This window comes from Amblyomma mixtum, chromosome 7 (assembly GCF_055824585.1).
Source record: "Amblyomma mixtum isolate Tamu chromosome 7, ASM5582458v1, whole genome shotgun sequence".
Classification (NCBI taxonomy): domain Eukaryota; kingdom Metazoa; phylum Arthropoda; class Arachnida; order Ixodida; family Ixodidae; genus Amblyomma; species Amblyomma mixtum.
In genome coordinates this window covers 49,428,739-49,441,889 of record NC_143018.1, presented here as the reverse complement: position 1 = coordinate 49,441,889, position 13,151 = coordinate 49,428,739, and the positions used below count along the sequence as shown (strand labels likewise).

Sequence of the window (13,151 nt, the reverse complement as noted above, 5' to 3'; positions counted from 1 at the left end):
GGATTTTAAAGGAATTTTTTTCACGTGTTCCGGGTGGCTAAGCCATGGTTTTTATTCGGTTTGTTTCTGACAGATCCTCCATGGTGCCCGAGATATCTATAATGGGCCTTCGGGATTTACAACCAGTCTATTAGAAGCAGCACAGCTGTATACATATCACTCCAGCTCCGAAGAATGCGGTCGCCGAGTCGTGCCCTGCAAGAGCTTTTTGTGCGACGTTACATTTGCTGGCTGGATACATCAGAAGCAGCCTTTCCTATTAAATCTTTTTTTGGATTAAAGAGCTTCTCTCTCTCGCATTTCTGCTTTTTGTTACATCGTTACCTAAAGGTTTTTGGTAGATATTATGGGTTTCCTCGGGGCACCACAATTGACAATTTGCTCTTTAATGAACAGCATTGGTAAGCGCTCGTGCCTACGGTGTACAGCTGGATCAGTTTTCCCCGCCTGTTTATCTTGGAACACTACGTGGTTCAATGGTCCCGGTGGTAAGAGTCTCATCGTTCTCCCAGTGTCTTTTTTTCTTTCGCCCTTGTACTGAATGCCGTCAGCATTGCGGAATGGAGTGGTTGAATTAGATAGCAATTATCAGAAAAAGCGGCAGGCTAGAGCGCGCATGCGTAATCGAGTATCACGTGAGGCCTCAGTGAGATGAGGCTGTGTTCCAGAGCTAGGAGCGATGAAATGACGCTTTAAGGTAGCTTCGAGCTACCTTGCGCAGAAGTACCAAGGAACCCTTCACGAATTGCACCTCAGTAGGACGGTCCCAGAATGACGTTACTGCGGCCCCTCCGAACTGAAGGCTTCCTTGTTGAGGTGCGGAAGGATTCAGAGTTTTAGGATCTGTTTCAGTTTCGTAGTAATGAACCAACACTGCAAAACAACCAAACTAATTTTGGCATTCGAAATTTTATTAACGCGTACCCTAACGGTAGCACACGAGCGTTTTGAGAACGAAATACTTTCAGCGCCTCTTTGAAACATCAGCTGTACGTTGTCCCGAAATAACGGTGACGTAGACGCTGAAACTAAAGCCTACGACAACGGCGGCTCAGGTGTGAAAAAGCGAAGGAAGAAGACAATGGCTTGGTAGATTAAATGTCATTAAGCCTGAGGACATCCTCATCATCATAATCATCATCATCATCTGTCTTCTGGTGGCTTGGACTTCCGTTGACGTCTACTGGGTCCGGCACCATCGTGGAAGGTGTTGTTACGGCAGCTGCCGAGAGCCGGTGCTGTGAATCCGCCCAGCAGTCATTGCTGCGCAGCGCTAATGGCAGTCAAAACTACGCGGTCGAACGTTCGTCTCACGTTTTCGTGTGGCGGTACCAAGGAAAGGGTATCACTCGGCAGAGTTTGGTGCCCTGTGGTTTTTGGTCGCCTTACACAAAATGGTTCTCTGCGAGATAAGGAAACTGCCAAGACGTGTTTCACTCTCATATTCAGCTTTAGCTTTTCTTGATGTCTATGGAATCTCTATGGATCTTGTTACGGACTATGAGCGCTTTGCTAAAATCTCTGTTTTTGAGGATCTTCAATGACAAACAAAACTAATGAGGCCAGCGTCGAAACTAAACACGAAATTGGTTCTACGAATTAAACTACCGAATAGACTTGCCTAACTAATATGTACAAGAAGAAAGCTAAAAGTCGTGTGCCTCGGTTCCTTAGAATAAAATAAGATTGCGGCCTTTATTTCAGTACAATTAGCATGTTTCTCGCACTTAACTTTTAGCATTGTGCAACAGGGTGAATCAGAAGCGTCAATTTCTCTACATATAGAACTTCCTGCGCTTTCATGAAGCGCTCATGCTCCCACAAACTAGTATAAACTGGTATAAAGTGCAAGCTTTCGTGATCTCTCGGATAATGTACGGGATGGCATTCCTTAACCTCTCCAGGTCGGAAATTGAAAAGTTGGAGACACTCATCAAGAGAGCCTACAAGACGGCGCTGGGGATACCGAACTCCTAACTCAATAGGCTCGCACTTACAAAACCCGGCAGAGAACTGCTCGAGTAGATCCATGTTAATCAGCCCTATACAATTAACCAAAGGGAAGAGGTCCCACGCGATGTAATCTGTACCTTGTATCACTCCTATCTTGGTCCTGACCGGACTGATAGTATCTCTAATGAATAAATAAATAAATAAATAAGACGCATCAACGTGCACTCCATTACGCGGAATATGCATCCCGCATATAACATAGATAGGAGGAAAGCAAGAGGGGAAGCCCTGCAGAAGAAATGGGACAAGCAGACTAACACCCTTTACGTGGACGCAGCAGGACCGAAGAATGGAGTCATGACTATTGTGGTCTCAACGCCTTCAGGGTCGATGCCGAACTCCGCCTCGATGAAAACACCTAACCCCACTCACGCTGAGGAGGCAGCTATTGCATTAGCTGCAGCATCTAACCCCAACGCCGTTGTGCTCACTGATTCCCAGAACGCCTGTCACAACTTCAATAACGGATTAATTTACAGGTCAGGGTTGTCATTTCTGACTAAGCATCCACCCAACCAAGCCTCAGTCATCTGGTTTCCGGGTCACCTGTAACTACCTGGAGGAAACGAAGCCCCTCATAGGCATGCCCGAGCTCTTCTATACCGGGCGTCTCCTCCTGATACCCCATGAAGGGTGCCGCGGCATAATAGGTTTAGCAGTGCACGCTGACAATCTCGCGCCATACAGAACATCCAGAAAGGAGTACCCAACACCCCACAAATCCCTCAATAAGTTAGAACACCCTTAGCAGACTACAAACTAACACATACCCAACGCCAGCTAAGTTAAACCAGTGGTGCCCTACACTATACTCTCCGCAGTGCCCACACTGTGGAGAGGTAGCTAACCTCTACCATATGGTGTGGGCATGCCAATTTAATCCCTTAGCTTACTTCATTCCAAACCCCTGTGAGGAGCAGTGGGAGGCTATTCTGCTCAGCGACGATCCTGACCGTCAGCACTGGCTGGTGGGGAGGGCCAGCGCAGCAGCAGCAGCCAGTGGACTACCGGACTAGGCGGCCCACCTACATGTTCTAAGAATATTGAGCAAATAAAAATAATTTCAATCAATCAAGCACCAGCTTCGTTTCGCAATTCGTGTCCCTTTAGTCAGTTTCTTTTGTTCAGTAATACTGTGAAATGAATAGCGTTAGGCCACCTGCGATAGGTAATCAGCATAACTATGCTAACTTCCGGCAACTGCCGAAGAGTTGCTGTGGTTAATAATTATACAGGAATCTACAGACAACTGACGAGTGCTTCGCCTTGACTCTTTCTCCGAATCTGAATAAGAAAGTATAAGAAAGTATATTGAGGGGCCAGTTGATCTGATAACGTTTGAGCGGAAAATCTAGCATTGAGACAGCACCCTAGATTTCTTCCATAGTCCATGTGTCTTTTCAGGAGGTGTCTCTTCACACCAGGAGGTGTCTCTTCACACCAGCACCACCATATTATTTAGAAAAGATACTTCAATATTTGAATATTCCAATTTCCTGACCGTTATACATTACACCGGCAGGAGCGCCTCAGGAAATAAGGAGGATTGTCTCTAAATAGGCATTTTCCAGAATTTCAGTGCTTTATCTGAAATGCTGCAGTCACACTTGTGCCCAAAACACTACAACCTGCTAAGCCAGGTTTAATAAGAAGCGACTGATGCCTCTGCATAAAATTTTGTTTTCTAGAACCGATATCCGCCGCAGACACAAGAGCACATTCGTGTGAAGTCCACCGATAACAATCACATCATCAAGCATCTCAAAGACCACTTATTCGGAGGTGTTTCCGAAGCGTCCTCATTCAACTGTTCGTCAACAGTTTGCGCGGCACTCTCGTGAGATGAGGTAGGTGCGGCGGGATTTTCATCTGCCGCTGTTTCCTCTTGGACTGTAGCAATCGTCCCTTGCGGCGGGTCCTCATTGTCTCTGTTAATTGCACGCAGATCTGGCAGCGACTGCCATGGTCTTTGATTCGCATGGGGAGTATTATTTTTTCTCGCCTCCGTCTTCGCTGCACTGGACAACATTTGTTTCCTAGTCTGTGTCACCAGCTTCACCGTCGTGCTCGTTGGAGAAGGGTTCCGACTAACGGCAGGTTTCGCGGTCCTTCTTTGCCCTTTCACTTCGGTCTTTGTTGCCAGCCGCGATCGCGGTCGTTGGGCTTTGGCTTTACGCTTATACGGGATGCTACTGCCGGAGAATGGGCTTGGGGAATAATGACGCTTTTTCGTTCTCCGTTTCCGCCCAGAGCTGCTACTTGACGAAGAGCTTCTGGAGCGACGACGGCGTCTGTGCTTTCCCCTGTCGCTTTCACTGGTGCTGGTCGACGTGGGGCTCGATTGACGATGGCGTTTAGAGCTCCGCTTCTTCGACTCGTTGCCACTGCGACCTCCATTGCGACCTCCGGATTGGCGCTTGCGGCCGCCTCGGCTACTTTGAGATATGCTACTAGGTGACTCGTACTGGCTTTGTCCACCATGGCTTGAAAACACGCTGCTCGAGGAGTGCTGTCTACTCACGCGACTGCTTGCGCTGTCACTATCAAAGGACGAGGTGCTACTCCGTCGGTGTCTCCCTTGGTACGAGTGGGCATCGCTGCTGCTGTTGCGCGAGCTAGGTATTCTAGGAAGCCTCTTGTTGCGAACAGGCTTAGTGGGCTGGACTTCGCTTGTGGAAGGACCGGTCCCGTAAGTGGGAATTAAGTCATCTTCTGTGTTCATCGTGCGGGAGATGGTATTGAGGGCCTTTTTACGCACCCTTGACTTCGGAGCTGACGTCGTGATGGCCTTTTGGTCATTCTTTTCTGTGTTCACCAAAGCCTTCGTTGCAGCTGCTTTCGTATTCCTTGTTTTTCGGGGCGAAGCATCGTCGGAGTCTGAAGTGGGACTTCTGGCCTTTCGTGTTCGCTTGGGCGCCGTCTTTTTCGCTGGGCTCTTTGTTGTGGGCAACTTGCGTTTGGACGAACCATTGGACGAGCTGGACTTGTCGCTTGGCATGGTTTGGCTCGCGATGAGCTTTTGCCGAGGACTCAAAGCTGCTAGCTCACCACTGGGTCACCCAGACGACCACCGCCGAAGCACCGGACGAGTGAGCGGATGAAATTGGCTCCAGGTCGGAACAGCAGCTTCTGCACTGTCCGAGATCTGCCCGAGCGTCGTTCGAGCCCACACTTGTAGTGTACGCCGTCCGTCGCAGGGTGTAACCTCCGTGTTCGCAATCGTCATTAAGTACACTGAGTAAGAATGACAGAATGTACAATTTTGGGATGCATCAGTGGACGTAAAAAGGACAAGCGGCCTCGCATGGTGAGGGCCTGGATGCCCTTCCCGCCATGGTGCCAGAACAAGATGATTCAGCTTGCAGCACGCGATCCCTGCTGTAATCGTTGTCCTCTTTGCTTAGTTGTGTCACGGAGAAAGAAGAAGGGAACTGTAATTCGGTTAGAAGCCTAAAAATTCCGTATTCGGAACCTGTATATGAGTAATTCCGCTCAAGAACATCCAAAGGGTGGCTTGTCGACATCCTAAATTTACTTTATAGTATTTTTTTATGTCGTTGCCTGATGACCAGAATAAACAGTTCTGTATTTGGTTTAGGCCCTAAGATTTTTGTCGGTGCACAAGATTTTTAATCACGAACAGGTGAAGTGCCGCGATCACGCGCTCTGCTGTACTCACCAACTTTGGTTATGAATGAATTAATATGTAATACCATAGGTACCTACAAATTTTTACAGCAGTTATCTTTGTCTGTTTTATGAGCTTAGTTGTTTTTCTAAAATTTTTCAAACCTGGCCCACGTAATGTATCTACTTTGAAGCTGTTTATCTGTTCCAGAGCTGCCATAGTTGTACATTGTATTCTACACAAGCATATCTATAAAAGTGAAGAAGTTCATGCTTAGGTGGTGTATGGGTAACCAGATATTCCCGAACATAGCTTAAAAAATACAAAAATAGTGGAGAAATCTTTTTTATGCTTTTATATGGCCGCATATTTTTCAATATATCACCGTTAAGAAGCGTCTAAATACCAAAGCTGCACTAGTTACAGCTCCTCCAATGAGACCTTTTGCGCAAGTGTTGGTACATACTAGTTCTGAGCAGTCTACGACATGTGCGAAATGCGTACAAACTTCCTAGTTTGGTGTTTGGTTTTATGGTGTTTAACTTCCCAAAGCAACTCACATTACGAGGTACGCTGTAGTGAAGGGCCTCAGATTATTTCGACCATCTGTGTTTTTTTAAAGGGATAATGAAAGGTTTCCCAAAAAAATTGAGTGAAGAGATGCACTTTACAGTTTTCCACCCTCGGAATTCGAATTTCTCATCGAAATCAGGCAAAGGAAAGCGCAAACCTATTTTATTTTGGCGAAAAGTGCCGCAGCAGCCTCGGGCCAGCTCGCGCGCCTCGTTGCCGCCTGTGATTGGCTGGGCGCCTCGTGACGTGAACACTGGCGTTGGCTCGGTGAGCCCGGCTCGGTCGCCGCCGATGTAGTACATGAAGCGCGGCGCGCGGTGTTCCGGTTGTTGGTTTGATGCTTATATCACGATGGAACACATCGAAGATTACCAGGAGGATCTTGGCGTCATCCCCTACATGTACGAACCAATCGCAAAGAGCAAACCGCTCCAAGGAAGCAACGATGCTGGCGCAAGCGGTGCTTTTGGCTTGAACGAAAGCGAAGTGTCAGCATCTCCACGTGTTGGAAATGTCCATTGGTAAGCATACTTTTCTAGCCAAACTTCATTCAGAGATACAATAAATTAATTTTGAAGCGAGCAAATGTAGTATAGCACTGCTCCACGAAATTTTCCTAGTGCAATGTAAGCGGGATGCGATCGTCGGCATTGTTGTCTTGCCGCTTGTCGGTGCTGCCGCAAATCTGCTTGTAATCCACACAGACCATTGACAAGCGCAAGAAATTATCAGGCTCTTTTTGCACGCAAATTTTATGCTGGCATCGCTTCATGGTCGCTGCGTGCCGGCTCGGTTCATAACACACGCGAAAGACAGAAGTTCGCGGCGCTTTGCGGCAGAATTCGTCGAGGTGACAAACGTGCGCCTTCCGTTCTGCGTGCCAAGATGGGATCTGGCAGTAAATTGAAATCCTTGTTTAGGCGAATTGCTTCATACTGCAAGCCCTTGTAGGAATATCTCCATCCGTTTGCGGTCGCCTTTATCGCGCTGTTCTCAGATCAAGCGACAAGTGATTTTTTTTTCACTAACTCGATGGCCTCGTGCTGCAACCCAGCAGGCCGAATCGCCAGGCTGGCTGTAGCACACGTGGCGCACAATTATATAATATTATTATTAATGTATGAAGCCATGCTGCACTCGGCAATTTTTTACGACTACATGTGTTATTATAAACGTATTCCTGGCAGAACACTTTACTGGTATTGGCTGCATTAGAACTTGAACAGACTTGTCAGCCTTGTCATCACTTTCAGATAAGTTCGATGCAGGGTCCTCAGCAGCATCTGCCAGTGGCATTCGACTTGTTGCACAGTCCTGATTTGTATTGCTGTTTGGTGTGGATTCTTGACTGCCTGGTGGTGTGCAGCCTCCAGGTGTGATGTCATTTTCCATGCACTCTTCATTTGCACTATCGTCTGGTGCGCAGTCTTGATCTTGCAGCAGTTCGGCAAGAAACTGAAAGGCATAAGCCACATTATATTATTGTTCCAAACAGAACAAAAGTGTGCTTCAGTATGAGCAAAATCTGCTGGTTTATTTCATAAACCATTTTGTTGATTGGCGAGCTCCGTGCGAAGTGAGATCATTTATTATATACCAGGTGTTCCTTTAGAAGGTCCAAAATTTATTTTTAAAAATGGGTAACTAACCTTGAATTAATTTTATCCCTGGGGCTATATTGGGGGATACGGCAGACACCAGTAATAGTCAGAAGGCTTCCATTAGCTCACTAAACTGCATATCTTAATTAAATTTTTATTTTCATATTATGTTGTATTTGCAGATTTGGAGCACCTCCTGCAAATACTATAGCCAAGCAAAAAAGATCTCTTTAAAAACCCTGACAGGCAACTTCAAGCGCTAACACAGAACCAGCGGCCGCGTCCGACGTAGATCGCTCAAAAAGAAAGTGTACGCTTTCGGGCCGGACTGCAAGCGCCATGACTGCACACACTGGGCGCTGACGAGGCTGCTATCAGCCAGGCGCCAGGCGAAACCAAATTGAAAACGAAACGCCGCGCGCCCGTATACCAGAAACATCTGCAAACAGTTTTCTCGGCGCTCCGACCACGAAGAAAAATGTGCCGCGTACTACTCCCTATGTTCTCGCCACTGAGGGCTACGCATGAATCCTAGAATATCTGAGCTCCAACATAATTGAGTAAAGAGTGCATATAACGTCTTTTCACGTGCTTGCTTACCGAACGAAGTTCTCTGCTCACGCGCGGCGCGCAGTCTCCGGTTGTGAGGCGCACTTCGCGTCGCTCCACCTCTTGCAGTATTAGTAGCAGTTTAACGATTTTTATTCAGCCAAAAAATTTAGGGCCGAGCTCTGATATGAGTAATGCTGCACGAGATGCATGATGCAAGCCTGCAAGCATAACAGCTAAGCACTTATTTTGTAAGCTGCAGTTTGCTGCCGTCCTGACATTCTCATCCCAGCGCCGTTCATCTCACTACTACCGAAAGTCTTGCATCCACGAAATTACGCGCCATACACTACACAGAACACCGGTTCACGCAGTAAAATTCTCATAGAGTTAATACACAAATTCTTCCCTCGAGCTTCCTCCTTTTCGCGAAAGCTGGCCTCGGTGGCGGTGACGAGCTCCTGTGCGCGAAGACAGACGGTATTGCGCCGGGTTTCAGTCCAGCTGACTTTGTTGACAGGCCCAATGAACGCATTATCGACAGGTTATGGTTATAGTCTTCATCACGAAAGTGGTCAGAGCATAGCACTGTAGTCTTTGAGGGCTTGAAATCCCTTCGCTTCACAGCAGCGACCCACCTCGCGGAAAGCTTATTATTTTGCGGGAAATTATGAAAGACCACATCGTCGCGGCCGCTGCTGTTAGTGCAGCCGAAGGCTGCGCAGAACGCCGACATGATGGTCCACCGCTTCACTCGATGCTGCCCACGTTTCTGTACGTCATCACAAATATAAAAAAGCACAAATACAGGAACACACGGCAGATCGAAGCCGCTTACGATGGCACGCACACAGGAACAAGCACGGTCGCGGAGGCTGCGTGGCGACGGAACACCAATGTTTACGTCACCACCCCACGGTTTCCGGTTTCGGCTCGCATCGTCAGGGTCGTCAGCAGCGCTCGGCGGACAGCGGGGGGCGGAGCTACCGCGCAATTTTAAACGCCGATTACGTCGCTCCTAAGTGATTAATATGCAAAAAAAATTCACCCGCATGATTTTTAAGGTTCCCTCATCCATACGTGAGCATCTTAATGAATTCGAAAATCTCTTCAGCTTCCCTTTAATGCGCACCGATATCGCCTAGTGAGCGATATCGTATGCAGCGTTTAATATCCCAATGCTGCGCACGAGTTATGAGAGATGCCGTAGGGCGGATTAATTTCAAGCACTTGGCGCTCTTTATCGCGCGCACCGACACCTGACAGCCCACGGCTTTTTTATGCGAAGCATAGTACTAGAGCTACACTACAGCCCGTCGAGCGCGGCGGTGGAGCTACCATTGACCTTTAGCGTGACCACGTGACACCACGTGACAACATGACGTCACAGTAGAGGAGAGATGGGCTGCCGGCTCGCGCGGTCGGCTGCGGCGGTGGAGGCTCCACATCAGAGGCGCGGCGGCTGACCACGTGACGCTACAGCAGCGGTATAAAGCTGAGCTTGCCTCGCTCTCCGGGCACTTACGAGGCGGCCAGGTGTTGGGATGCCGCCTAGAAGCAGGGCTGATTTGAACGAGAAGCGAAAGCTTCAGCGTGCCACAGAGACCGATGAAGAGCGGGATGAAAGTCTGGCTAAGCGGCGTGCTCAATATGCGGCTCGGCGACAACGTTCTTTCCATGGGGGCCAAGAATGCTGTTGTAGCCGGTGCTGAGGCAGCGGTTGTACACTCTGCATTGAATTCACCGATGATCCCGTATATAGCTGCCACGGCAATCCTTGCTACACTTCTAGTGGTTGTATTAAAATGACCAAGTATTCAACCAAGGAAAGCCATGTATTACCAAGCCTAGCCATCAATATGCTTCGCATCTGACTAGGCTTAACCTTAGCTAAGCCTCAGCCATTTTTTCTCATTTCGCGTGCACCGAAAGGCAGCGCAGAAAGTTAGGTGATCGGATGAGACTAAGAAGTTTGCAGGGATAGGGTGGCCGCAGCTGGCAAAGGACAGGGTCAGTTAGAGAGACATTGGAGAGGCCTTCGCCCTGCAGTGGCGTAGTCAGGCTGGTGATGATGATACAAGGTAGCGGGACTGAGTTCCTCGGCTTTGATGACTAGACAATGGGAGGTTAACAACACACAAAGAAACATCAAATTCTAACAAGTTTTGAGCAAAATGGACAAGTTCATAAAGCGTGAGGTAAACTGTTCATCAGTAATTGCCATACCGCGTGAAAAGATCTTATTATGTGGGCTTTCAGTACATTTCTTTGGTCGAAGAACTGTGAACGGTGTCGAAATTAAATCAATTAAACAGAGTTTTAACTATTAGGGCCTACTTGGTGTGTTTCATGCCTTCTTATCAAACATTGAGAAATTACACATATTTAGTTAAAACCTGAATAAAATTCGCGAAGTTACACTTGTAATGAAAATAAATAACCTAAAAATTACGAAAAGTCAAAGTTCTAGCTTGTGCAGTTTGTGCGCCTAGAAAACAATCATTTTAAACCTTTTAGTTGGTCACGCGAATGGGCGAAAAAGTCGGGTGAACCCTTTAAGCTAAGGCATTGCCGCATCGTGCCTAAATTTTGTGGAAACCCCATAAAGAAAACACATAACATCGGTAACGTCAATATCTTTTTCGGGGGACGAGTCGATCAAAACGAGCCCAAATAAGAAACTAACTGAGCCGCTGCTAGCGATTCTCTGCGGTAGTTCCTCGGTGTTGAGTTATAGAAGTTTTTGCAGATAGCCGCCCAAGCCATTGAATTAAAAACAGTAACGCAAGCGACGGGCGTCTAGAGGGGTCCGGTTCCGCGGAAAAAGCATGTTAGTCGCGCGTCCCTACCCGCATTGGGGGTTGGCATTTTTCGGCCTTTCGATTCGCGTGGTCGCACGGTGTATGAGGGCGTCCTCATTGTGAGCTCGTTAGTAACCATTGCTCTCTTCGAGGTGACTTACTGGTGTTCACAGCGTGGGAACCAGCGGGAGTCTTCGCGTTCAGCCACTGTGATCGGGCGCTGGCGGACCTGAGGCTGTACCGACGTGCGGGAACAACTGTATCCTAATTCCGATTGGTGGAAGCGGCGCCTGAGTATAGTTACGTTGTCCTCTTTTGCCTTTGTCGTTGTTGTTACTTTGCCTTGCCTTGTTTTGAAAATCTGAAACATTGTTTGGTGCTTCACAAGTCCTCCAACTGCACCGCATGCGTTCTTCTCGCGTTCAGAATCACCTTTTTGAACTCATATATATGGTACCTATTTCAGTAATGAGCGGTCGCTCTATCACTTGCTTATTTTACCTATACCGAAGCATGGCGTGAGTAAAGTCATGAGGTAAATCGTCATTTACAATGGCTGGCAAAACACTGCATAGATTTTCTCGGCGTGTCCGCATGTGCGAATATTGATACTTTTTTTTTTGTGGCACTAGTAGGCCTAAACATCGCAGGGAAGCACTGGTACAGTTTTCAGCAAAGTCGAAATGGAAAAAGTAGCTCCCTAGCTGTGACCATTATTTTTGCTTGTGGGTAGCTGTACCATGTATTCTCTCGAAACCTAGCTTAAGCTGTGATATACTATGGACGGCATTCTGTCGACGTCGCAGAAAAGGAGTCTCCTCAGAACTACAGGGTGTGCCGAATCTAGGGCAAAGGTCTCAATGGCAAGTATTTAACTACTATAGCGTCGAAAATATGCCAGAAGTTTTTGACGCTTAAAATACCATTTTTTTTGTCCTCAGCAGCTCATTTTTAACTTTACGCGACTATATCTCGTTATGCGTAAACTTCATAAACTTCTTCAGTTTGTTAGACACGCTTGCGTAGATAACAATATATAAATATGCGCTGGCTATTCTTTTAAAAAAAAAGGCTTCAAAGTAGACAAAAAACGTTACTTGGGCCAAGTTTTACAAGCTTTAGAAAAAAAGATACTAAGGCTTGAATCCGACAAGAATAAAGAAGAGCAGCCTAAACTAATCATAGTTTTATTTAAAAGTTTTCAGGTACCTATTGTTAGTAGATTTTAATTTATTAATTGACAGCTTTGACCAAACCAGCACAGAGAGGACGCGCGACACTCAGCAGATTTCGGATCAATCTTTTTGTTTGCTATATACAAAAAATAACTTGAAGCAAAATCAATTGCGTAACTGTTTGTTCTACAGATGACTATATCAAGTAATTTTTATGGTCAACCAGGCACCTTTCGATGATCTCTTCTAGAACCATACAATTCATACTTAGAATCATAATTTGCATCCGCTGCAACATAAATATTCATGTTTAAATAGAACAAACCTAGGCAGAAATATCAGGAAAAGCCTGTTTCGTTCACTCTATGCATTTATCGTAGATAAGTGGGACATAAAATACTGCCACTCTGCCTTTTGCCATGAGGAAAGCGAGAACTTACGTGGACTTTTCATTTGCTCTTTGATTTCGCGTACGTCTTGTGGTGTCGTGTGATTTTTTTCACAAATATTTACCCATCACTATCGCCACGGGCTTCTTTACATACGGACTTCTTTGTTCTTGCTTCGCGGCGGCTTCAATACTGAATTGCACCATTTTCCTTCGGTTTCGGTCACACCCACCCGCGCTATACTCGTGCAGGGGACGTTGAGCTTCGAAGGATCCAGGTCCGGGTTCCCCCTTCCTCGTGCCATAAATTGAAAGTGGCCTCAGTTTCAAGATTCTATCGTCGCCCAGGCTGCGCAGTTTGAAAGTTCCGCAGTACTGAGGCGGATATCCACCACCTGCTCTGGGTCTACCCGGAAATGAAGC

General features: G+C 47.0%; 1 protein-coding gene across 1 annotated transcript; it reads right to left on the bottom strand.

Annotated features, from left to right (window-relative positions):
- Positions 1–3,757: 3,757 nt before the first annotated feature.
- Positions 3,758–5,011, bottom strand: LOC149336025 (uncharacterized). The gene has a single exon (XM_089554643.1). The coding sequence runs from the start codon at positions 5,009–5,011 to the stop codon at positions 3,758–3,760; it is 1,254 nt and encodes a 417-aa protein (XP_089410769.1).
- Positions 5,012–13,151: the final 8,140 nt, after the last annotated feature.